This window comes from Nuphar pumila, chromosome 1, assembly GCF_984573655.1.
Source record: "Nuphar pumila chromosome 1, dmNupPumi1.hap1.1, whole genome shotgun sequence".
Classification (NCBI taxonomy): Eukaryota; Viridiplantae; Streptophyta; class Magnoliopsida; order Nymphaeales; family Nymphaeaceae; genus Nuphar; species Nuphar pumila.
In genome coordinates, this window is record NC_143249.1 from 2,828,791 (window position 1) to 2,855,626 (window position 26,836).

The following is a 26,836-nucleotide window of genomic DNA, read 5'->3' on the forward strand; positions in this document are numbered from 1 at the left end:
AACTTTTCATATAAAATCAGAAAGAGTCACAAAGCTTTCCAATTTCAAAATTAAAATGCAATTTCATTCATTCAAAACTTGTTAGAAATATGGAAATTTTACTGCAGCAATAGATGGGACTGATGTTTGGAGGCGCACAACAAAGGAGGCGACAGTTCCCTCACTGGGTTTGAACCCGAGTAGAGTAGGGTTGATAACAACCTCACTTTTGAGATATACCTCACATGCCATCACGACAGGGTTACCCTTAAACATCTTGACTGCAAATTTTCCCATGTTTACACATGCTTATTTTAAGTTACTCTTTCATGTATAGGGATTAAGTGACAACAGAGGTCATGCATAAGTTCGGTCTTGATTTTTAAAATAGAACTTGAATTGTGCAAGTCAGATAGCATACAAATAATCTTATATTTAAATTGTTAAGCATAATTCTAAGTTAGCTAAATTAGATGAAGCCCATGACTGAAAAAAAAAAGAAATAGCAACTTTAAGAAAAAGTGAAAACCTATCTAGTCATTCTTTATGATTTCAATTTTGTGTCGAACACATACATACGTATGCTTAATAAATATATTTAAAATACGTTAAATATTTCAAGATATACACGTATGCCCTACTTTTTCATGAAAAAACATATTTATGTATTTGTTTCTCGAGTCCGTGTCGTATCTATTCGTATCTGTATCCATCATGAAGTCAAAAAGGTCTCAGTTGGGCCACAACAAAGTACCTGAAGGTTTTATCGGTTTCCTTTTGAGAGAGAGAGAGAGACGCCGTAGTTCCTCTCTCATGCAGGGCCCACAAGGGAAGAAACATACCCTTCCCTGCTTTCTTTCCTCATATGGGATGTTGCTAATCACCCTCTGCAAATCCTCCGAATCGTGATTCCCCTCTTTCTTTTGTCCATTGTTAACGCCCGCTACAGTTCAACATGGTAAGCTCGTCTTCATCTGATGCGTTTCTGATGGTAGATGTTGGTACCCCTTTGGTTCTCTGATTTTCTTTTTCCCAATGGTTTTTTTTGTTCTGATCGCTTTTCCGTTGATTATGCAATTGGGCTTTCATTATTTTGGACAAATGGGGGAGAATTGGATTGTTTATTGGGGATGGTTTTCTGATTGTGTAGCTAAATTCTGTAACTGCTGCGGTTCTATTCATGATGAAGAATTTCTAGCTTGACGTGTTCTTGTACTGCTGTTTTTTCTGTGATATCTTTGCTCCTTTTCTCTATTCCTGGCCTTCCCATGGCTACCCACCTGTTAGTTTTGACTCCCCTGACTCTCTTGGGGCGTGATAAGCTGCTGCATGGTCTCCTTTCGCTTCCTAAAACATGACCGGACCATTTCCTAGCTACCCTCCACGAGGACTCCTACTAACCGAGTTCGATCATGGGTAACTCGATAACCGGGTAACCGGGTTTATTCGCTGCTTGAAGATGTAATGGTTGGTTTCCATGATTGAATGCATGCAAGAAGTGATATGAATTGTCTAATTGATGGGTATCAAGTTGCAATCAGCACCAGCGTTGCAACATTGATCTTCAAGTTTTGCTGAACTGTGAATGACAACCTTTTAATGGGTGCACAATTCAGAAGGCCCACGTGTGTGAGATCTAGTGAATTGAGAGTTTTGCTAGATTTGGAACCTGGGCTGGTTGATTACCTCGAGAAAAATCTTTATCATTGGTATAAAAACAGGGGCTTGTAGAGTTGAAATTCGTGAGTACCATGTAGAGAATCGTGAGCCCTGCCAGCCTCAATTCTGAAAAAAAAAACTCTAGGGTTTGATGTGCCTTTGTAAACATGTAGTACGATCACAGGGAAAGTTATGGTAAAAGTGAATAAAATCATGCAATTCCTTTTTCTTGAAAGAGAGGGGAAAGAGAGATAAGGTGAAGCAACGATGATATGCAGAATCCTTGATGCATACAAAAAGGAAGTAAAATTAAATAAAGGGTGAAAATAAGAAGAAAGAGAAAAAAAAGGTAGAGCAGGAAACAAAGTAAAATCAGGATCAAAGAATAACGATCAAGAAAATGTCGTATCGGAAAACCTATACTTATTCATTTGATCCATTATAATTCACGCAAGTATTTGTTTGTTCCTCTCATACTTTTCTATCATTTTAACTGTTCTTGTTAGGAAAGATCTTTTCCCCATGGCACACGCCTCTTACCCCACCTTGTTTCGTATGACCAGATCTCCTCATCCTTCTCCCATGCCTTAAAATTTTTTTGTAGTGCCCAATCATGAGGACCATTGCTAGAGGTTACACTTTAGTGTTCTAGCACTTGTTGTACATGACATGAAATTTCCATACTCTCTTGCATTGATGATGTAAATGGTCAAGTTTGGGTTCAAATATAGGTATTGCCAAATTCAACATGATCAGATGTAGCATAATCAGATATGGATTTGGACTCAAGATTATATGGATCTGGATTCAAGTAACTATTAGTTTTATTTAGATGTAAGTTTATATCTAAAATTTATTTGGATTCTCATTGGTTGTGTTATGGAAACCTGAAAACAAATCCATCAATTTAGCATATCATATCTAGAAAGGGCTTGCTTAATATGGACAAAACTAACCAATGGATTCAATACCATGGAAAGTCACAGGGCAGATTTTTATTGAGACTTTGATACCTCTTGCTACTTGATCTTACGGGGATGTTTCTTGTACAAGAGGCTTTATTGGTTGGTGGATTATCACCAAGGGCAAATGGGTTGCATATATGTCTGAAAGCCTCCAATGAAAATCACAGCTATTAGCAAGCATATGTGTGCAACGCGATGAGGATCATGGAGTTGAGGGTCATGGGAATGGGGTAATGGGTTGCAGAGAGAAAGGTACAACCTTGGTCACAATGGTTATGATATGGGTTGTTGGGTGTCAAATCCTTAGGTGCCCAAAAGCACAGTTTTGCTGGGATAGGATTGTTTGAATTCCAAACCGTATAGGCATGGATATGTAGGGTAGACTGAGTCAAAGGTCTTGGGTCATAACCTAAAGTAGATAATCCATTAAAGCATGTTTTAGCCATTGACTTTGAATAGCATGGCAGGAAGCAAGTGTCCTTTCTGTTAAGAGTATACCATTTTAAAGACTCACTATGCTCTTGATAAATTAGTCTTGGAGTGGAAAAAATGGGTTACAAATGGGTTGTGATTTGGCATGGAGGGCTACTTTCAATCTATTGAAAAATCGGGCATGGAAATGTTTTATGATAAAATGGCAGCGACTCTGTGAATCCGTTACTGAATGGAGCTAATGTTCTATTTTTGTTCTGGGGGAAAGGCATCCTATAGATATTGAAGTTAACTGTTCGCATGGTGCATGGTGCAGAAACAGTGGCTTATATGCAGGCCATAGAATTTGCTAGACTGATGGATCTGAAGACTGTTTAGTTATACATTGCCGGTCCCAAGCCCGGATAAAGGATGAGGGTTGCGGTAGGCCAGTGACAGCTAGCATAAAAACTTAGTCACACCCTATGAATATGAACCAATATGAGAATTTCGTTGGGGTGTTCTCTACTGAGCGACGCGCTGTACTCTATAGGCCTGGAGGCAGTGATAAATGGGCAAGGGTTGCTAGGTCGTCGCCCAGAAGCGACGCGTCACACCGGCGCCCGGGTGTGGTGTCAAATAGGCAAGGGTTCCCTCACTTTGTTGGACGGGTGGGGGTAAAGAAGATAGTTCAAGACCATAAAATTAGCTTAGCCACTTGGAACATAGAGTCTTTAACTGGTAAGTTGGTAGAGTTAGTAGATGTTATGTGTAGGAGAAAGATGGATATTTTATGTCTACAAGAGATCAAATGGGTAGGTGACAAAGCAAAAGTGATAGAACCTTGGGGATATAAGATTTGGTATACATGAATAAATAGGAATATGAATGGAGTATGGATTGTTATTAGTCGTGAGTTTATAGATAATGTAGTTGAGGTCCGTAGGAAGGGTGATAGGATTTTACTTATTAAATTAGTATTAGGTACGAATATTATTAATAATATTAGCGTTTATGCACCTCAAGTAGGTTTAGATGATTCCATTAAGCGTCAATTTTGGAAAGATTTAGATAGAGTAGTACAAGGGATATCTTATGGAGAAAAGCTTTTCATCGGCGGTGACCTTAATAGACATGTAGGCATTAGTAGAGATGGATTTGAGAGTATCCATGGAGGCTATGGTATAGGAGAAAGAAACGAAAGTGGAGAAAGGGTTTTAGATTTTGGTTTGTCCTATGATATGATCTTAGCAAACACTTGGTTTAGGAAGAGGGAGTCTCACCTAGTAACATTTAAAAGTAGGGTTAATACGAGTCAGATAGATTTTTTCCTACTTAGAAAGAGAGATAGGGGTTGTTGCATCGATTGTAAGGTTATACCGGGAGAAAGTGTAGCTACACAACATAGAGTCTTAATTTTAGATCTTAGAATTAGAAAATGCCACAAAGGGGATAGACATAGGATAGATCCTAGAATTAAGTGGTGGGCACTGAAAGGAGTTAAACAAGGAATGTTTGTAGAGCAAGTAGTTAAGGAAGCTGATTGGTGTCTCGATGAGGATTCAGAATCAATGTGAAATAAGATAGCGGGTGACATGAGAAATGTGGCTAAGGAGGTATTGGATGAGTCTAAAGGCAGTGCACCGCTAGGTAAAGATACATCATGGTGGAACGAGGATGTCAAATTAGCTATTAAGGTTAAAAGAGAGTGTTATAGAAATCTAAGTAAGAGTCGTGATAATGAGAATTTGGAGAAGTATATGATAGCAAAGAAGGAAGCTAAAAAAGTTCGAAACGCGAGGGATAAGGTATATAAGCTATGTCACATGGGTGCGGGTGCGAGTGCGAGTGCGACACGGGTGCGGCGCAATTTCAAAAATTTTGGACAAGGGGACTCGGCTATATATATATATATATATATATATATATATATATATATATATATATATATATATATATATATATATATATATATATATATATATATATATATATATATATATATATATATATATATATATATATATATATATATATATAACAATAATAAGTCGGCTATAGCCTATTAGGGGACACCGCTAAGATCATGTGTCTTGATGTTGATAACATTCCAAGTGAGTACCAAATATCTTGCTGTATACGTTAACAGTTGCACAGACTGTGCAATGCAGTCTGTGCAATGCAACCTGACTGTGCACAGTCACAGACTGTGCAATGCAGTGACTGTGCAGTTGTAGTTGCACAGTCTGGTTATATATTTTTAAATATATATATATAAATTTTTTTTGTTTTTTGCCCTAAAAATGGACATTTTTGGACTCAGTCAACATTTACCGAGTCCAAAATAAGGACGGACTCGGCCTCGACTCGTTGATCGAGTCCAAATCAACATTGATCGAGTTCGGGCCATGCCCGTGTCCGCACCCGTGTCGGGGAGTGTCGACTCGGGTGCGGTGCCTCCCTAGCCGAGTCCGTGTGACATAGTATATAAGGAGGTTTATGACAAGTTGGATACCAAAGAGGGCGAGAAGGACATTTATAGGCTTGTAAATACGAGAGATAGGAAATTGAGGGATCTGGGTATGGTTAGATGTATCAAAGATAAAACACAAAGGGTTTTAGTCAAAGATGAGGAGATTAAGGAGAGATGAAAAGATTATTTTGATAAGCTATTTAATGAAAATCATGCTCAGGATCTTGGAGACTTCTCCATTCTTTTTCATGAGATGAATCGTGACTTCATGCGCAAGATTCAAAAGAAAGAAATTGCAGAGACTTTGAAGAAAATGAAATCAAGAAGGGCAGTTGGCCCAGATGGTATACCTATCGAGACTTGGAAATGCTTGGGTGAGAAAGATTTAGAATAGTTGACAAATCTTTTTAACAAGATTTGGCGGACAAATAAGATGCCTAATGAGTGGAGGAAGAGTACTTTGGTGCCTTTATATAAAAATAAGGGTGATATACAAGATTGCACAAACTATCGTGGTATAAAACTCATGAGTCATACTATGAAACTTTGGGAGAGGGTGATTGAGTATAGGTTGAGGAAGGTTGTCATGATATCGGAGAATCAATTTGGTTTTATGCCCAAAAGATCAACTATGAAAGCTATACATCTTCTTAGACAACTTATTGAGAGATATAGAGAGAAGAACAAAGATTTGCATATGGTTTTTAGTGAACAATGATGAAGAAAGGTGTTTCTCTCAAGTACATTAGTATAATTAAAGATACGTACGAAGGAGTAGTAACCAATGTCCGCACTTGTGGAGGGGTGACAACCAATTTTCCATTAACGGTTGGGTTACATCAAAGATCTGCATTAAGCCCTTTCCTATTTGCTATAGTGATGGATGAGCTTACGAGATCAATTCAAGAAAATGTGTTGTGGTGTATGTTGTTTGCTGATGATATTGTTTTGATTGATGAGTCTAGAGCTGCGATTAATGCTAAGTTAGAATTATGGAGACAGACATTGGAAGCAAGATGTTTTAAGTTGAGTAAGAGTAAGACAAAATATATGGAATGTCGGTTTAGTAAGCAACGAAGTAGTGATGGGAGTGTAGTGAAGCTTGGTGAGCCTGAAATACCGGTGGATGACTGTTTCAAATATTTGGGATCTATCATTCAAAAGTATAGAGAAATTGATGGAGATGTAAATCATAGGATAAAGGTTGGGTGGATGAAATAGAAAAGTGCAATTGGAGTGTTGTGCGATCGTAGAATGCCATTGCAGTTGAAGGGAAAGTTTTATAGGACGACAATTAGGCCCGCTTTACTGTATGGTACGGAATGTTGGGCTGCCAAGAGACATCATATTCAAAAAATGAGTGTAGTTGAGATGCGTATGCTTAGATGGATGCATGGAAATACAATAAAAGATAAGATTCGAAATGAGGAGATATGTAAGAAGGTAGGTGTTGCATCCATTGAAAATAAGAGGAGAGAGAATCGTTTACGGTGGTTTGGACATATTCGGCGAAGGCCTAATGATGCTCCAGTTGGAAGGATGGAGAAATAGAAAAATATATTAGTTAAAAGAGGTCGGGGTAGGCCTAAGAAGACTTGGATGGAGTTGATAGGAAAGGATATGAATGCTTTGAACCTCACCGAGGACATGGCATTGGATAGAAATGATTGGAGGAGAAGGATTCATGTGGAAGACCCAGAATGATCTTGTTTTTTGGTTCATATCGCCGACCCCAATTGTTTTGGGATGAAGGCGTAGTTGTTGTTGTTGTTGTTTGTTGTATGGATCTGAAGACTATGTTCTTATGCTAATCTGTAAAACCCCCTCCGGCAAAGTCGCCGGAGGGGATAAGTAAAAAAAAAAAAAAAAATTGTAACTGCGGTTTCCCCAAAGGGGAAACCGCGTAACAGAGGGGGGGAGGATAAGCCTCACCCCCCGAAATCCGCGGGAGGGTGAGGGTTATCCTCACCCTGCGTGAGGGTTATAAAAACCCTCACGCAGCCTCCCTCCACCGCACCCAATCGAGCGGCAGAGGGAGAGAGACAGAGAGTGAAGGGGGAGAAAAAGAGAGAGAGAGGACTTACCGGCGACGGCGGCGGCGGCAGCGGCGACGAGGTAAGCCCTTCCCCCATCTCCTTCTTCGTTCTTCTTTTCCGTCGAAGAAAAAGGGGGCCGGCAGCCATTGCTGCCGGCGAGTTGCTGTTAGGAAAAAAAAAAAAGGCAGACAGAGAAAGAGGGAGGGGTCGGCCAGCCCCTACGGCAGCCGACTCCGATGGCCGGCCCCGGCGACCGGCCGACGCCATTGGCCGACCCCGGAGGCTGGCCCAAACAGGGAGTGCAGAGAGAGGGTCGGCAGGGGCCGACCCTCTGCACTGTTTTTGGAAGGGGCACAGCCCCTTCCGCCTCTTTTATCGATGGACCGGTTCGGTCCGGTCACCCGGACCGAACCGGGTCGGTCTGGGTGCGACCCAGACCGAGCCCACCGGTCTGGGTCGCGCCCAGACCGAGTTCTTTTAAAAAAAAAAAAATAATAATTTGTTTGGGGGTAAACCGGTTGGGTGGACCGGTTCGGGTCGAACCGGTTCAGATCCAACCCAGTTGGGTGAACCGGTTCATACCCAAATCTGTTGGGTGAACCGGTCCGGGTCGAACCGGTTCAGACCCAATCAGACTTTCTGGATCCAATCAGCAGTTTTGGATCCAGTTATGAGAAAGATCTGAACCCAAACAAATAGAGTTTGGATCCAGATCAGGATTGGATCTGAAAATAGTCTCGGATTGGCCCGAAATCCGAAATGTGCTAAGAGATCCATTTGGATCCGTGAGATCCATTTCAGTAAAATGGTCATATCTTCGCACTCCGAACTCGGAATCGAGTGAGGTTTGGTGCGTTGGATTCGTATTAAAGAGGGGAATCCAATAGTCTATGAACTTCAGTCAAAATAGTAATACAGAAACTGTGGTTTATTTAATAAGATTCGGGAAGGGTATTTTGGTAATTTTAGTAAGAGGTTTTGTGATTAATTCAAATATATTGCTTTAATTACCAGATCCTACTGTTAGAGCATCTTGAGACTCACTCTTGGTGAAAGTACAGATCCGCACTTGAGGTAAGGGATGTTATAAGTAATTTTAGATGTGAATAAACCCCTTACACGTTGCTTGTTATCGTAGTGCTATAGAGGTTATGTGATTAGCATGATAGCTTTGAGTTAGACTATGACATGCATAAATTCCATGCTTGACAATTATGAGTTACTCTAAACAAATGTTTATTTTGAGATGCATGTTAGTGTTAATATGTCATGCATGATAGAAAGAGATTGTGTTTATGATTGCATGTTAATTGAGCATTTATATCATGCATTGTGATGAGATTGAGTTAGATTAGAGTCTCATTTAATTCATTCATGTGGTGTGAATGGATATTTAGAGTTCAGCATGCAGTACCCCTTAAATCCCGGAAGTGGCGACCTGTGGCAAGGGCTACCTGGTTCGCGGCCAGAGTGCAGCCACCATGGAGAGTGGGCCGCCGGTGATTTAATGATGTAGAGACACTACATCATTGCGTGCTAAGTGAGAGCTGTGTGAGTCTTAACGTCATCATGAGATTGAGAATGAGATTGTTGTGATTAGTCATGACATCACTCGTGAGGGAACGAGTGAACTTTGAATTTGAGAATATTGTTCAATGTGTGAACTTGGCTATGACTTAGGATTTCACTCACACTGGTTTGAGACTCTAGAGGACCATGGATGGTTAATAACCATCATGTTTAGGATGTAGCATGAACCATGCCGAGATTGAGAGCTTGATCCCCCGGCTAGCTACCGGTGGGGTCCCCGTGGTGGTTCATTGCAGTGCCTGGTGGTCTGGGGACCACTGGGAGTGTATGGTTCATTGTCTGGCCAACATGTAGAATTGGGGTGTTCTACAGGGTTGCTACGCCCATAGATGGCTATTACCGGTATAGCCAGCCTAGTGATAGTTGTGTGAAAGAGAGTAATTGAGAATGATAATGGGGGAAATTAAAATAGACAAACATGTGTGGTGTATCGAGAATTAAAATAAGACTAGGGGCTTAGAGCCCACTACAGTTGTAAATTGTTGTTTGTTTACTTATGATTATCTCTTACTGGGTTGTAGACTCACCCCCATTTGTGTTTAATTACAACTGTAGGTTCCAGGTATTAAATCAGTCGCTTGTGAGCAGTTCTTTTTCAGTCTTCAGCAGAGCAGTGGTATATTTCTACTTTCCTTGTCATTGAATAAGATGTAATTGTTTTAGTTATTATGAATGATGAACAATTGTAAGAAAAAGTTTGATTTATGAGAATGAAATAAAAAGTTTTTTTTTTAGCCACGTTTTCACTGTGTAAGCTTTGCACTCTTCCCTCTGGGAAGTAATACCAACCGAACTCGGACTCCTGAGGTCCCAGATCGGGGTGTTACAAAGTGGTATCAGAGCCAGGTTTACACAGAAAAACTGTTCATCATTCATAATAAGACTCAATGACAAGATGTAAGTCTCTGCTCGAATTAGGCACGTTAATGATTAGATTGTTGTGTGATTAGGAATAGCTAGCGAATGAGGAAACCACGAAGACCCAAGGGCTCAAGACCATGCTGAGCCTTCCGTCAGAGAGAGAAAAGTGTTCATCACTGCAATGGTGATGACTACCGAAGTCATGGCAAGCATGTCTCAAATTGTTATAGATCTTACACCACGACGTCACCAATTTACATTATATTTAGGAGAAGAGATATGTATGGACATGACTACATCGACACTACTTACGGGCAATAGTCATAGCCCTATGGGCGTGGGACTCACCAATCCCACCGTCAGAGATCTCGGTCAGTATGTGGTCAGATGATGAGAGATTAGATGATGGCTTGATGAGAAGTTACAAGGAGATCATCCCTTAGCGCAAACTTTGCGTTTCAGGGAGGGTTTTGTATGGCTAGTGCAAGGACACAACATATGTTTCGAGCCATTTAGGTGACTGTCATGAGTGCAACCAATTGAGGAATTGTAAATCTGATCGAGGAGTTTATTGCTGAAGAAAATAGAAGATGAATAATTCAGACCATAGACACAATATGACTTGAATACTTCTCCTCCGACCCACCTTTAATCAATGCAAAAGAGTTCAAGAAGAGAACCAAGCTTCAGATAGATCGAAGAGGAACATGACGATGAATTTAGGGATACTTAGCTTTATTTAGTCTAGTTCGATTATCTATTACTTTGCTTCGTGTTCTTCTTGTTTGCTTAGTAATATTTTATTTATGTGTACTTGGATGAGCAATGAAATAAGACATTTTTAAGCAACTGAGTGGCGTAATCGTTAATATGTGATAGAATTTTTATACGAGTATAAATGAATCAAATAAGAAGCCTATTACGCGATTAATTTAATATAGCTACACATAGTTTTACCATTTCAACTTTTAGAAAGTGGTTGCCAGTGATACCTTCTCGATTGAGTGTTTCTTACTTAATAGCGACACTTATAGGAGCAACCACCATTGTGGATACTGTGTATCTAAATATTGCAAGTTGCCTGTGAACTTGTTGCAACTCGACTTCAAGATATAAACGTTCTGGGCATAGATTGGTTGTCAAACCATCATGCCACTATCGATTGTAGAAGAAAGTGTATCAGCTTTCAGATACCCCATACTCCAACATTCACATACCAGGGTGTTAGAAAGTTACATAAGCCGGCTATCATATCGTGTTTAAAGGCCAAGAATTATATCGAGAAGGGATGCATGGGATTCCTGGCGTACATGAAAACCGAAGAGAAAGAAGATCTCACAATATCAGATGTAGACATAGTCCGTGAATATGATGATGTCTTTCCAGAAGATCTTCCAGGTCTCCCTCCTGATCGGGAGACTGAGTTTCAAATCGATCTAGTTCCGGGAACAACACCCATTTCGAAGGCTCCCTATCGGATGGGCCCTGCAGAACTCAAGGAACTCAAGGAGCAAATACAGGAGTTATTGGAGAAAGGATTTATTCGACCTTCAGTATCTCCTTGGGGTGCTCCAATTTTATTTGTGAAGAAGAAGGACGGATCACTGCGCATGTGTATCGACTATCGTCAATTGAATGCAGTAACCATAAAGAATAAATATCCTTTGCCAAGAATTGATGATTTATTCGATCAACTGCAAGGAGCGGCATGCTTCTCAAAGTTGGATTTGAGATCAGGTTATCATCAATTGAGGATTAAGAAAGAAGATGTGGCCAAGACAGCATTCAGATCAAGATATGGCCATTATGAATTTATGGTCATGCCTTTCGGTCTAACCAACGCACCAGCTGCCTTCATGGACATGATGAATAGAGTGTTTAGACCTTATTTGGATAAGTTCGTCGTAGTATTTGTCGATGACATCCTCATATACTCTACCTCAAAGGAGCAACATGAAGAACATCTGAGAATAGTTTTGCAGACACTTAGAGAACATAAGCTCTATGCCAAATTCTCTAAGTGCGCTTTTTGGTTAGAACAAGTGTCATTCCTTGGACACATTGTTTCTAAAGACGGGATTATGGTAGACCCTGCAAAGATTGAAGCAGTCACCAATTGGTCTACACCCAAGAATCCTACTGAGATTCGCAACTTTTTGGGTTTAGCTGGGTACTATCGGAGATTCGTTGAAGGATTCTCGTTGTTAGCGGCTCCTATGACGAAACTCACAAAGAAAGATGTAAAGTTTGAGTGGAATGAGAAATGCGAGCAAAGTTTTCAAGAGATAAAGAAGCGTTTGACCACTGCTCCAGTGTTGGTCTTACCTTCTGGATCTGGAGGTTTCACTATTTATAGTGATGCCTCTCACAAAGGATTGGGTTGTGTTCTGATGCAACACGGAAAAGTGATAGCTTATGCATCTCGTCAGCTCAAAACGCATGAAGTCAACTACCCGACGCATGATCTGGAGTTAGCAGCAGTAGTTTTTGCCCTTAAGATATGGAGGCACTACCTTTATGGCGAGCAATTTGAGGTCTTTACCGACCATCAAAGCCTTAAGTATTTATTTTCTCAAAAAGATTTGAATTTGAGGCAAAGGAGATGGTTGGAATTTCTGAAAGATTATGATTTTGAGCTGAAATATCATCCGGGTAAGGCGAATGTAGTCGCTGATGCTCTTAGCAGAAAGGCAGGAGCTCTAGCAAGACTTGCAGACTGGGAGTTATTTTCCTCGGTGGCTCATCAGAAGGCAGAAGCTCAATGCTTACCAGGTCGATTATTATTTGTGCAAACCACATTGAAGTCAGAATTATGGGATCAAATTAAGGAAAAGCAACCCATAGACCCAGAATTGGTGCAAGTAGGAAAGAAGATTTCAGAAAATATAGAATCGGAATTCAAAATTGATGATCAAGGACTTATTAGATTTCGTCAGAGAGTGTGCATTCCCAAAGATGATCAACTTAGAAATCTGTTGATGGAAGAGGCACATCATTCTAGATATGCCATCCATCCTGGTAGCACCAAAATGTACCGAGATCTGAAAGCTACGTTTTGGTAGAATGGTATGAAGAAAGACATTGCTGAGTTTGTTAGCAAATGTCTGGTATGCCAGCAGGTGAAAATTGAGCATCAAAGACCAGGTGGTCTTTTGCAACCTCTTCCCATACCCGAGTGGAAATGGGCAGATATATCGATGGACTTCGTTTCGGGGCTTCCTAAGACGAAGAATGGGATGGATTCAGTATGGGTGATTGTCGACAGGCTAACTAAGTCAGCTCACTTTTTAGTTTGTAAGACAACTCACTCGTGTGACCAATTGGCTCAATTGTTCATTAGAGAGATCGTGAGACTTCATGGAGTACCTGATTCAATTGTCTCAGATAGAGACTCGAAGTTCGCATCACGATTTTGGCAAAGTTTTCAAGAAGCTATGGGGACACAATTGAAAATGAGTACAGCTTTTCACCCTCAGTCAGATGGTCAATCAGAACGAACCATTCAGACCCTCGAGGACATGCTCCGGGCATGTAGTTTGGAGTATAGTGACTCGTGGAATGATATTTTGCCATTAATGGAGTTTGCCTACAACAACAGCTTTCAAGCAAGTATAGGCATGGCTCCATTTGAGGCATTGTATGGTCGACGATGTCGAACTCCATTGTGTTGGGATGAAGTCGGAGAAAGGAGGTTGATAGGACCAGAGATGGTTCAGCGAATGGCAGATCAAGTGAGATTCATTCGAGAGCGTCTCCTCACAGCACAAAGTCGTCAGAAGAGTTATGCGGATAAAAGACGTCGTGAGTTAGAATTTGAGCAAGGTGATCACGTGTTTTTAAAGATATCGCCGTTTAAGGGAGTAATGCGTTTTGGTCGAAGAGGAAAGTTGAACCCTAGATATATTGGACCTTTCGAGATACTTGCGAAGGTTGGTCAGGCAGCATACCGGTTAGCCCTACCTCCTTCCTTATCCCGAATTCATAACGTGTTTCATGTCTCCATGTTGCGGAAGTACGTGTCAGATCCCTCTCATATATTGGATACAGTTGAGACTGTATTAGATTTGCAAGATGATTTGAGTATGAGGGAATACCCATCGAAATCCTGGACAAGAAAGTGCAAAAGCTCAGAAACAAGGAGTTATCTTTGGTTTTGGTCAAGTGGAGCCATCACAACAATAAGGAGGCTACTTGGGAGCGTGAATCTGATATCCGCGAGCAATTTCCACACTTGTTTCCAGGTAAGATTCGGGACGAATCTTCTTTTAAGGGGGGTAGAATTGTAAAAACCCCTCCGGCAAAGTCGCCGGAGGGGATAAGTAAAAAAAAAAATTGTAACTGCGGTTTCCCCAAAGGGGAAACCGCGTAACAGAGGGGAGGAGGATAAGCCTCACCCCCCGAAATCCGCGGGAGGGTGAGGGTTATCCTCACCCTGCGTGAGGGTTATAAAAACCCTCACGCAGCCTCCCTCCACCGCACCCAATCGAGCGGCAGAGGGAGAGAGACAGAGAGTGAAGGGGGAGAAAAAGAGAGAGAGAGGACTTACCGGCGACGGCGGCGGCGGCAGCGGCGACGAGGTAAGCCCTTCCCCCATCTCCTTCTTCGTTCTTCTTTTCCGTCGAAGAAAAAGGGGGCCGGCAGCCATTGCTGCCGGCGAGTTGCTGTTAGGAAAAAAAAAAAAAAAAGGCAGACAGAGAAAGAGGGAGGGGTCGGCCAGCCCCTACGGCAGCCGACTCCGATGGCCGGCCCCGGCGACCGGCCGACGCCATTGGCCGACCCCGGAGGCTGGCCCAAACAGGGAGTGCAGAGAGAGGGTCGGCAGGGGCCGACCCTCTGCACTGTTTTTGGAAGGGGCACAGCCCCTTCCGCCTCTTTTATCGATGGACCGGTTCGGTCCGGTCACCCGGACCGAACCGGGTCGGTCTGGGTGCGACCCAGACCGAGCCCACCGGTCTGGGTTGCGCCCAGACCGAGTTCTTTTAAAAAAAAAAAAATAATAATTTGTTTGGGGGTAAACCGGTTGGGTGGACCGGTTCGGGTCGAACCGGTTCAGATCCAACCCAGTTGGGTGAACCGGTTCATACCCAAATCTGTTGGGTGAACCGGTCCGGGTCGAACCGGTTCAGACCCAATCAGACTTTCTGGATCCAATCAGCAGTTTTGGATCCAGTTATGAGAAAGATCTGAACCCAAACAAATAGAGTTTGGATCCAGATCAGGATTGGATCTGAAAATAGTCTCGGATTGGCCCGAAATCCGAAATGTGCTAAGAGATCCATTTGGATCCGTGAGATCCATTTCAGTAAAATGGTCATATCTTCGCACTCCGAACTCGGAATCGAGTGAGGTTTGGTGCGTTGGATTCGTATTAAAGAGGGGAATCCAATAGTCTATGAACTTCAGTCAAAATAGTAATACAGAAACTGTGGTTTATTTAATAAGATTCGGGAAGGGTATTTTGGTAATTTTAGTAAGAGGTTTTGTGATTAATTCAAATATATTGCTTTAATTACCAGATCCTACTGTTAGAGCATCTTGAGACTCACTCTTGGTGAAAGTACAGATCCGCACTTGAGGTAAGGGATGTTATAAGTAATTTTAGATGTGAATAAACCCCTTAGACGTTGCTTGTTATCGTAGTGCTATAGAGGTTATGTGATTAGCATGATAGCTTTGAGTTAGACTATGACATGCATAAATTCCATGCTTGACAATTATGAGTTACTCTAAACAAATGTTTATTTTGAGATGCATGTTAGTGTTAATATGTCATGCATGATAGAAAGAGATTGTGTTTATGATTGCATGTTAATTGAGCATTTATATCATGCATTGTGATGAGATTGAGTTAGATTAGAGTCTCATTTAATTCATTCATGTGGTGTGAATGGATATTTAGAGTTCAGCATGCAGTACCCCTTAAATCCCGGAAGTGGCGACCTGTGGCAAGGGCTACCTGGTTCGCGGCCAGAGTGCAGCCACCATGGAGAGTGGGCCGCCGGTGATTTAATGATGTAGAGACACTACATCATTGCGTGCTAAGTGAGAGCTGTGTGAGTCTTAACGTCATCATGAGATTGAGAATGAGATTGTTGTGATTAGTCATGACATCACTCGTGAGGGAACGAGTGAACTTTGAATTTGAGAATATTGTTCAATGTGTGAACTTGGCTATGACTTAGGATTTCACTCACACTGGTTTGAGACTCTAGAGGACCATGGATGGTTAATAACCATCATGTTTAGGATGTAGCATGAACCATGCCGAGATTGAGAGCTTGATCCCCCGGCTAGCTACCGGTGGGGTCCCCGTGGTGGTTCATTGCAGTGCCTGGTGGTCTGGGGACCACTGGGAGTGTATGGTTCATTGTCTGGCCAACATGTAGAATTGGGGTGTTCTACAGGGTTGCTACGCCCATAGATGGCTATTACCGGTATAGCCAGCCTAGTGATAGTTGTGTGAAAGAGAGTAATTGAGAATGATAATGGGGGAAATTAAAATAGACAAACATGTGTGGTGTATCGAGAATTAAAATAAGACTAGGGGCTTAGAGCCCACTACAGTTGTAAATTGTTGTTTGTTTACTTATGATTATCTCTTACTGGGTTGTAGACTCACCCCCATTTGTGTTTAATTACAACTGTAGGTTCCAGGTATTAAATCAGTCGCTTGTGAGCAGTTCTTTTTCAGTCTTCAGCAGAGCAGTGGTATATTTCTACTTTCCTTGTCATTGAATAAGATGTAATTGTTTTAGTTATTATGAATGATGAACAATTGTAAGAAAAAGTTTGATTTATGAGAATGAAATAAAAAGTTTTTTTTTTAGCCACGTTTTCACTGTGTAAGCTTTGCACTCTTCCCTCTGGGAAGTAATACCAACCGAACTCGGACTCCTGAGGTCCCAGATCGGGGTGTTACATAATCTGATGCCGTACAATATGGAATTAAATATGTGAAGAATGGTATAAACCAATTAATTAATTGACTTTCCTTTTGAGTGATGCAAGTGGCTTTCTTTCTTGTTCAAACATTGATACTATTGTTTATTGTAATGAATGAGATGGATGGTTTATTGCTCGGACCTTGTACCTTGTAAATGCTGGATAGGAAACATGATCTAGAAAGTATACTTATGTCTTCTTTCCTTTTGAAAGTTAATTTTTGGACACTGTAAATGTCACTGAATGATTCAAAAGCAAACTAATGTGTTGGTATTTGATCCATAAGGTGTTATAATCAATAGTAATGATTAAATTCCAATCACATGTTGATAATAGAATTTGTGTTTCTTGCTTGCTTTGGTGCTTCATTGCAGGCCAATCGACATACCATAATACTAATGCAGACATCTCAGAACAGAGCAACACGGACATTTATGGATTATGCTTCCATAAATCAAGCTATGGATGGTATGTTTACAGTCTTTTTCCACGTGCTCCCATGAGATGAGTTACAAGTCATGCTTTTTGGAAAGCTTAAGTGTCAATCGTGCTTCCTAACATGGGGGGATATTGGCATGTTGCTCAGAGCCGGCAAAGAGCCCTTACTGAAAAGACATGCTCAAGAAGGTTTAATATTCCTTGAGCCCCCAGACTCGTAAAAGTCATTAACTTTGCTTTTCATAACTCAGCTGATGGATAGCAGCGTGTTGTAGTCTCATAATTGAATATTTTGACCATCTAAGTTCGTTCATGGTTCTGCAAAGAAAATTTTTTGCGTGATTTATATTGTTTTTGTGACAACCTTATTCTATTTCTTTGATTTTGGTCATCTGAACAAGTTTTAAAGATTCAGTATTTGAAACCTCAGGTATTTGTCAACTATATGAAAGGAAATTGAAGGAGTTAAACCCTGTCATCCGCAACCTTACATATGACATTGCAGATTTGTACAATTTCATTGACGGCCTTGCAGACCTCAGTGCTTTGGTGTAGGTATCCTTGTTCTCTGTGATTCATCCATAACGGTTCTCTCATTCCTTCCCATATACTTTCTTATGAGCATGGCTTGATCACAGGTATGACCATAATATTCAAGCTTACCAACCAAATGACCGGCAATGGATAAAACAGCGTGTATTTCAGCATCTGAGGAAAATGGCAACTCGTTGATACAAACTAGCTGCTGCATAAGGATTTTTTGTTAATGTCTATGTGTTGATTGCTCAAGTATGAAATATGATGCTGTTTTCAAAACATCAAAATACGTTCATCTTAGAAAATGTATCATTAGTGTTTTGGAGTTTGTAGTTAGCTTCTATGCAGCTGAGATTGGTTTCTTGTGATTTCTGCATTGGTGGAACTTGCACGTTCATAGGCAGATAATGCATGGATGTGGGCAAACACGTTATGCTAATGTGTGGCTGAACAGGTGCACATTTGATCCCCTTTTGTATTCGACAAACCACATCCATCACAAGGAATTCAGCTTTTGATGATTAGATCCGGTTTTTAATCTGGATATAACTTAGATTCATAGTAAAGCTTTGGATCCAATTATGAAATGAGGTATTGTGGTACTAGATTCCTTGAAAAGAGGTCATAGCAATTGATTTAAATGCAAGTCAGATGAGACCCGATTCTTATAATGATCTGACCATGTTTTCTTGCATGACTCCAACAAAATAGGCGTGCAAATATGTCAAAATTATAAAGTGTATTTGATCCATAGTTGCAATCCCAGACAGTGTTGTGAGAGGCGTACGCCTCAGTACCTGAAGCCTATGCCTCAGAGGCGAGGCGCACGCTCAAGGTACTGAGGCGTTGCTGTGATGCGCCCCTCATCAACCTCCGACCAGTTGTGACCACCGACCACCGGAGTTGCTGTGCTGCAGCTGCTGCTCAATCTTCTCCGACCACCGGACGACCGGCATATCCCCCGCTTCCGTACCAGCTGGGCGGGTGGTCCTTCTCTTACTGCCTCCCCTCCCACCGCTTCACTTCCATTCCAGTTGTGAGAGGCGTACGCCTCAGAGGCGAAGCGCAGGCTCAACGCCTCGCTTAGCCTCATCGCATTTAACAACCTTGATCCCAGAAAGCATATATCCCATTTGGGTTAATTCAGAACATCTATGTTTAGGTCTAGTTGGATTTGTCACATAATATGAGCAAAAACTGCAGATTTTAGGCCAAAACTGAGTCCAACATAACCTTTTTTATTTACCTTGTTTCACTTGAAATTTGAAAATCAGTATTTCTCAACGAGTCTAGTACCACTATTGTACTATAATTGGATCTAAACTCTTTAGTGAGATCCAAGTCATATCTAAAACTAGTTATTTTTCTCTCTGTGTGTGTGTGTGTGATTGCTTTATAAATCTCAGTTAATGTGTAACATTTTGTTTGTTAGCTTAACAAGCCCATATTGACCAATTTATACAACAAAATTAGGGATGTGAACGGTTAGGATTCAGGCCGGATACCTGATCGAATGTGAATCCATCGTCTCCAATGAGATCCGATTAATAATCAGATTTGAATTCAATACCAAGTTTTGCATTGTAACCCAAATTTAAATCCAAGAAAATCCAAACATGATTACATGTAAATGTCGGGTTTTAAGCAAATTAGATCAGGATAGGATTTTGTCTGGTCTCCATCCAACTTCAAATCCAAATCCGGGTTCGATTATGCTAGATCCGATCAAATCAGAGTCAATAATGTTTAAATCAAATTTGAATTTAGACCCATTTACATTACAAAAGACAAGAAAAAAGATATGCGGGGTCTTCCGCTCGATCGGAATTTTTTCTTCCTCTTTCTGTGTTCCTTTCTCCCTTCTCATCTTTTGAAAGAGGAGGAATTCCAGAGAGGGCGTGGTATTTATGACTAGCGCATCGGAGCTCTTCTACCACCGGAGGTCTCGGTCTTGGCGGAATCCCGACCCTGGTCTTGCTGCTGCTTCTGCTCCTACTTCTCTTCTTTCCCACCGCCACCACCATCGGTATCAGCACACCCACCACCATCGCGATCCCGACGATTGCGATCCCTCCCGTCACGCCCACCACACCAGGCAGCAGCTCTGTCACCGTGTGAGCTTCTTCCCCCTCTTTCCGATTTTCTCTGCTCTAGGGTTGTCTTTTCTCCGTCCGATTTCCTTTTTGGGTGTGTTTGGATTTGCGGAAATTGGGTGATTTTGGGATCCTGTTGCACACTGTGTTTGGGTGCACCTACTTACCCAGATAAACGGGATAAGCTGGGAAATCGCATTGTCATCTATAATAGAAGATCCCACCTTATCCCGTTCATCTGGATAAGTGGTTGCATCCAAACACCACCTAAATCCTTTGGCTATTTTCCATCCAGGCATAAGAACTCTAGTGTGTTTCAATTCCACTGAATTTCCTGAATCCAAACAGACCCTTATGATGATTCATATCGATGACATTCTTTGTGATCTTTTGATCTGTGTGCTGTCTGAGATTAAATCTAGTGGTTTTGATTTTGCTTGCTTCACTTGGTTTGTACTTCTTTGCACCTCGTTTATTTATTTGTCCGGTATACTTGTACAGGTTGGCAAATTGCATCATATTCCATTGTGCAGTTTTCCTACTTTATCCTACTTTTATGGATAAGTGGGTGCATTCGAGTTAAAATATGCCTACTTGATTAAACAGTAACAAGATGGGATCAAAGCCGATCTCTTGTTCTGATTATTCTTCATCAGGAGTTATGTCACATAGGTGCGGGTGCGGATCGGCACTTTAAAAAAACTTGGGTGCGGGGGTGCGGGGAGGGTATATATATAATTTTTAACAATTTTAAGTTAGCAATGCATGTATGTGTGCATTTATGTATTTATTATATATAATATAGATAAAACTGGACTTGGTTAGGGTTAACTGAATTTACTTTTAGACAGAAATGGACCTCTGTGTAGTTGACTTCACCTGACACAAAGGAAGCCGTGTCCAAGTGTTGCACCCGCACCCGCACCCGCACCCGCACCCCGGTGCGGGTGCGACGTGGGTGTGGTGCCCTGTTAGAAGAGTCCGTGTTACATAGATCAGGAGCTATTTCAGTCTTCTTTTCCCTTTTTTCCCTTTTGTGTGTGCACGTGCGCATTCATGTGTCAAATAAATGGATTGTTAATCGTTTTATTTCTTATGGAAATTGTGATCATGGCACCATGTAAATATGTAGACAAATTGTCTTTAGTATCTTTAATATCAAACCTTCTACTTAAGTTGCTTATGTCTTAATATGGATAATTGCTCCTTAATGATTGTGAGTATGACGGCACCATCATAACTAGTTAATAGCAAATGTGCTTATTTACTGCATCATGTGAATTTCTGATGTTTGGATGAAATAGGATGAATTTCTGATGTTTGGATGAAATAGGATGAATTGGTTGTTTAATCTTTAAGAATCAACCATGTTTTCTGCCATTTCCTTTGGATGCTCTTTCCTTTTCAGTTAGATGCTGGCAGATTGATACTTTCATGAACTTAGCGTCAGCTATTAGTCCTAGTTAAGGATATCAGAATGGTTGTTTTGCTTTAGTTGCTTCTGTTCCATCTACATGACTTGACTTGCTACACTGAACTAGCCCGTTTTTCTTCCTGCATCTTTAGGAGGATTTTGGAGAGGCCATGATTTTTTTTTTCACTCTTTTCCCTTTAAGTCCCCACACAATAATTTGAAGTTAAAAGAAATTCTCAATTACCTCAAGAGCAAGGCCGAAGCCAACTAATCCTTTCCTTATTGGTTCTTCCAAAGGCGTCCCTTTTTTATTGCTTTTTCCAAGTTCATCCTTAAGGGTAAGCATGTAAATTTGATCAAGGGTTAATGGATTTTGTCATTGTTCTGACAGGCGTTATCCCCAGGGATCCTTTTGGAAGGGTTAATGAACTGTTAGGGATGTTTTTTGTGAAAATCAATAGGGGAGGGACTAATTTGGCTTTGACCTATAAGGGAAGGACTAATATAGAAACCCCCCCCAAGCGTAACCTGGATCTGTCATGGCTTACTGCTCTTATAGATTCAAGTGCTTTTAGAACACATATGAGGCTGCTTGTTTAATGAATTTTTAAAATTTGAGTGAGAAACCCTAACAAAGAAACCATTCAATATAAACTTGAGGGGGTGTTTGGATGTCGCTGAAACCTAACAGGGCTTTTTGGTAACCAGGGAAAACTTGGTATCTTGGATCGGATGTATGTGCGACACAAAACTAGGTTTCAAAAACCAAAACCTAGGTTTTTGAAAACCTGGCCCCTTCCCCTTCTGCCTCTTTTTCTGCTCATAAAAACCTTGTTTATCCTCCCCTCCTGATGAAATAATGGTGTACAACCACTGTATGATTAGATGATGGTCCAAAGCATGGCGGTTGGCACTATTTGATATGGATGGTTTTGTTCCGGTCATTTTCCATTGACAGGTGGTTGGGATATAGTTATTGTCTTTCTCTTTCTTTTTTTCGTTGTTACGAGAATCTAACCATTTTACAGCCACCCATTGGCTTGAAAACGGCTAGGTGGTACCATAGTGAGTCAGTGACCATGTTTTTTAGTTGTTGGGTTGTCTATTTCTTGAAAATAGCTTGCCAACAAGTGTTATCTAGGAGAGATCCCTGAGGTCACTATCGGATGACACCACAGTCAAGGTAATCCTTGTTTCCTTTCAATTAATGTGAGTAAATGTAACTTGACATATTTAATTGATGAATTTTGTTGCTGACGTTCACATATTTAGTTGGGGCCGTATGGTCTTCTCCAAAAAAAAACAGAGACATTCAGAACATAAATTATGGAAACAATGCATGCCAATAATTGTAAATGCAAATATGCCAAGTGACTCAGGAAATTGAGTTTTCTCTGTTCTTGCTATCTTCTGCAGATCTTGCAAAGTTGTCCTTTTTTTTATGGTAGTGAATATAGTGTTCAGGAGGCGCTAGCTGAGTTTATCTATCTGAAAGTTTGAACCTTTGCATGCAATCTTTGGCTCGTTTGTCAATTGTTATTTGTACTCCAACATGCAATAGGTGTTTAAGTTGTATCTGATGTTTCAGATCTGAGCAGTATTCATGGGGTGTGCTGTATGGTGCAATCAATTTATGTTTTATTCTTCTTCTTTAAAGTTCATTAATAAAGAGGTAACTTGACATACTAGTTCACATTGTCACGAAAGAAGAAAGTGAAACATGCTTTCCATGTTCATCTGGAATGGTCCCAGTTCAAGAAAACATTATGGAAAATGTCAATTTTCTAATCATTTCTCTCAGAGGCAGTAATCTGTTAAGATCTTGTTTGGTTGTTTTATATGCACTACATACAGCCCTTGCCTACTTTTGGAGAAGTGAACAATCTATATCTGCAACTCGATGGCTAAGATCTTGTTTGGTTGTTTTATATGCACTACATACAACCTTTGCCTACTTTTGGAGATGTGAACAAATATCTGCATCTCGATTTTGCTGTTGATAATGATTTCTTAATCTTAATCTATGTTAACTCTTTCCTGCTTTTTTCAATGATGCGTTGATAAGGTCGCGAAGATAATCATGCATTTACTGCTAAATGATAGGGATAATACAATAAATCATCTTACATCTAGTAATTGCTCCATTGTGACTGTATAATATCACCAGGAACGCGATTCTCTTCGGTACGAGGAGCCCACTCTTTTCTCTCGCACAAGCACCCGTAATGGTTCTGGTATCTCTGGCAATGGAAGTAACTGGTTAGGAATAGACAGGAGCGAGAGACTACCTGGGGCTGTACTACAAGCGCAAGCATGACTTCTTGAGAGGCTGAGAGGGGTATCTCTTACGGGAAGCAGGTCTCTCTCTCTCTCTCTCTCTCTCTCTCTCTCTCTCTCTCTCTGTGTGTGTGTGTGTGTGTATGTGTGGTGGGGGGGCAGGGTGCAACTAGGACAGTTCAGCATGGCCTTGATGGCCAGGACAGGTCGACTGAAGTGCTGATGGGCTACCTGGCCTGCCAGAGGACCAGGCTGCTAAACATTTATAAAGGGTGCTCAAAACACTGGCCCTGTCTGTAAATTGGACAGGCTGCAGCCCATCAACCAGGAATTATACACAAAATCTATTGTGGTTCTGAAACATGACACCATATGGTCTTATACACACTTGTTTGCATGGGTCTAGAGCCGTATATTATGTGTTTAGTATGATCTATTTCATTTTAGTAGCTTTTACCATCTTCAATACATGAAAACAGTAAGTAGATCATGTTAAACATCCCAATTTTAGTTTTTGCCTTTGAAGATGAGATCTACGTAGATCAAGACTAAAGAGTGTACCGCCATAAGTTATGGTGGTTCGATGCCACAATAAGCACACCATCTGTGTGTGTGAACTGTATGTTTTCTGGGGCTCATGGTTGTTGTGAATCAGGCAAAACAATCATGCTCAGAACGTGTCTGTAAGTGGTTTCTACCCAATGACCAACGAAGATTTGAGGTTTGTCGATGCGGGTGACTGGGAAACTGAATCGCCAAGGGAATGGTTGGCACCTACTAATTCATATGCATCAAGCAGGAGCCCTCCATTTTCAAGTGAAATAAGACAGCCTCCAGGACTTTGCAGGCAGGTCATCAATAACTTACGGATGGAGGTTTTTGCAGTGACTGTTAAGGTGTTTCTCTCGAGTGTTCTATATGCCTGGAGAGGTTCACGATGGGGGGATGGATTGATACGCTTGCAATGTGGGCACGGGTTCCAACCTTTGTGCCTGGATCCTTGGATAACTACCTGTGGAGACTGCCCATATTGTCCTACACGGATAGAGGTGGATTCTGGATGAGGCGTTGCATGCTTTGCTTAACCATTTTGACTGACTAAATTTAACAATGTGGTTATGGATAGGTTTTTTGTTAGAGTATTTGTATCCTAATCTATATGTTGTACTTTTAGGACTAAACATACCAAACAATTTTGTCAGCGTTACGCAAACTTATTATTGACTGATGTGGGGGCACGTAAGGCAGGGTGGTCATGGGGCCCACCCGGTTTTTTTTTTTTTGCTTCCTCAAGGGTTCCTCATCATCATAAGGAGAGAGAGAGAGAGATTGCACGCGGGCGATACTCATTAGTGGGAGGTTGCATCCATGGAGAATTTCCAAACTTTTTCTCATTGAAAATTTCCCGCTTTGCCAAAAGATCTTCAAAAAAATCCTTTGTAATTGCCCCTTTTAGGCTTTCATTTCCGTGGATCTTTATCCAACCCACTACGAACATGACCGTTTTGTTAAAGTAGTTCTTTGGCGTCCTTGTCAATCCAAATCCAGTTCGGATCGGTACTTTGGAGCCTGCATTGCTCCATCTTCAGTTTTAAACCGGATTTCTTGAGTGTAGATTATTACTCGATCTGGATTGATGCAAATCTTAAGTAAATATTTTTTAAAAATTTAATTAAAATTTATGATTATTACAAAAGGTCTTAGTCTAAAATAGTCGGAAGAGATTTTTAAAAGCTTTTCATACGAAGAAATATTTTAGAGTTTGGTGGAAGGAAGTCTATTAATAAGATATATGTTAGGTAATGAAGCTTCAACCCAAAACTCTTTGGGAATATGTTTTGAAATTAAAAGGGTTCTAGTAGTTTCAACTATGTACTTATGTTTTCTTTTGGCTCAATCATTTTGTTGGATGTATAAGAATAAAATCTTATTTTATTTAAAATAATTTTTAAAATATTTGACATAAATTCTCTTTTTGAATTGAAGCAAAAGTTATAAATATATGTTTTAAATTGATTTTTAATAAGGTTACAAAAATTTTTTGAATACTTCAAAAACTTCATACTTATGCATAATAAATTGTTTTCAAGTGAATCTAAAGTAATCTTCAACAAATATCACATAGTAAGTATAATCACATTTAGGAGTGGTTTTCCATACATCTAAATACATTAATTCAAAAGGTTTTGATGAGAAAAAGGTCCTATTGAGAAAAAAGCACTTTTTTGCTAAGAATATAATAAAAATTTCTTCATTACAAATATTTTTTAATTGTGGTACATGAGACAGTTTAGATATAGTAGGATAACCTAGCCTTTGATGCTAAAAAAGTATTCACATTGTGTACATTGAAGCACAAAATATTCTTTGAAAGAATAAGTTGATCCATGTAGTAGAGATCTCATTCTCTATGGCCTTCTCAAATCCGCTTTCTTAATCGAAGATCCTGCACTTAACATTGGTTTGATAAGAAAAAGACATTAGATTCATGATCAATAATTTGATAAATGAAAAAAAGGTTTAAATTTAATTTAAGAATAATTTTAATTTTTGAAATAAAAAAGTTTAAAATATTTTTAAAATTTTCAATACCCTTTATATCAATGGTGGACCCATCAACAGTAAAAACATGAGTTTTGGTTGAATTAGTGCAACAATTAGAAAGAAAAGATTTATTTGGAGATATATGAAAAGATGATAAAAAATCTAAAAGCCAAGAAACCTTATCAGGAGGAGATGAAGTAGAGACCTCGACTTTCGAAATAGAAGAAGATGAAGTTTTGAGGAGTGGTTGTAGGTAGGGGTGGCAATCGGGCCGGCTGTGGCAAACACGAACCCGACCCATTTATTAAACGGGTAACCTGACATGACACAGTTAACCCGTTTAATAAACGGGTCGGGTCGGGTAAACGGGTTGGCGGGTTAGCAGGCAGGTTAGCGGGTCGGATTCAGGGTTTTATATTGAAAAGTTGGTGGATTGGTGAGTCGGGTTTGGGTAAACGGGTTGACCCGACCCGCCTAACCCGTTTATTAAACGGGTTGGCAGGTTGGCATACCCCTAACACGAACCCGACCCGTTTAATAAACGGGTGAGGCGGGTCCACCCATTTACGACATGAACCCGTTTAAGCCAAACCCGAACCCGGCTAAGAAGCGGGTTG

At 40.6% G+C, this 26,836-nt stretch overlaps 1 protein-coding gene and 1 pseudogene across 1 annotated transcript; both read left to right on the plus strand.

The window, feature by feature from the left end:
* Positions 1-720: 720 nt before the first annotated feature.
* LOC149847680 (enhancer of rudimentary homolog) lies at positions 721-18,259 on the plus strand. Its single transcript, XM_090009190.1, has 4 exons — positions 721-937; positions 17,291-17,384; positions 17,785-17,905; positions 17,993-18,259. The coding sequence occupies exons 1-4, from the start codon at positions 935-937 to the stop codon at positions 18,084-18,086; spliced, it is 312 nt and encodes a 103-aa protein (XP_089865316.1). The 5' UTR covers positions 721-934; the 3' UTR covers positions 18,087-18,259.
* A 1,464-nt stretch (positions 18,260-19,723) lies between these two features.
* LOC149847681 (putative E3 ubiquitin-protein ligase RHY1A) lies at positions 19,724-24,739 on the plus strand (annotated as a pseudogene).
* Positions 24,740-26,836: the final 2,097 nt, after the last annotated feature.

Bases quoted from the DNA above. Each gene is read 5' to 3' on its own strand.
- LOC149847680 (XM_090009190.1), top strand. The intron at 17,385-17,784 runs GTATGTTTACAG...TTGAAACCTCAG, and splicing joins CATAAATCAAGCTATGGATG to GTATTTGTCAACTATATGAA. The intron at 17,906-17,992 runs GTAGGTATCCTT...GCTTGATCACAG, and splicing joins GCAGACCTCAGTGCTTTGGT to GTATGACCATAATATTCAAG.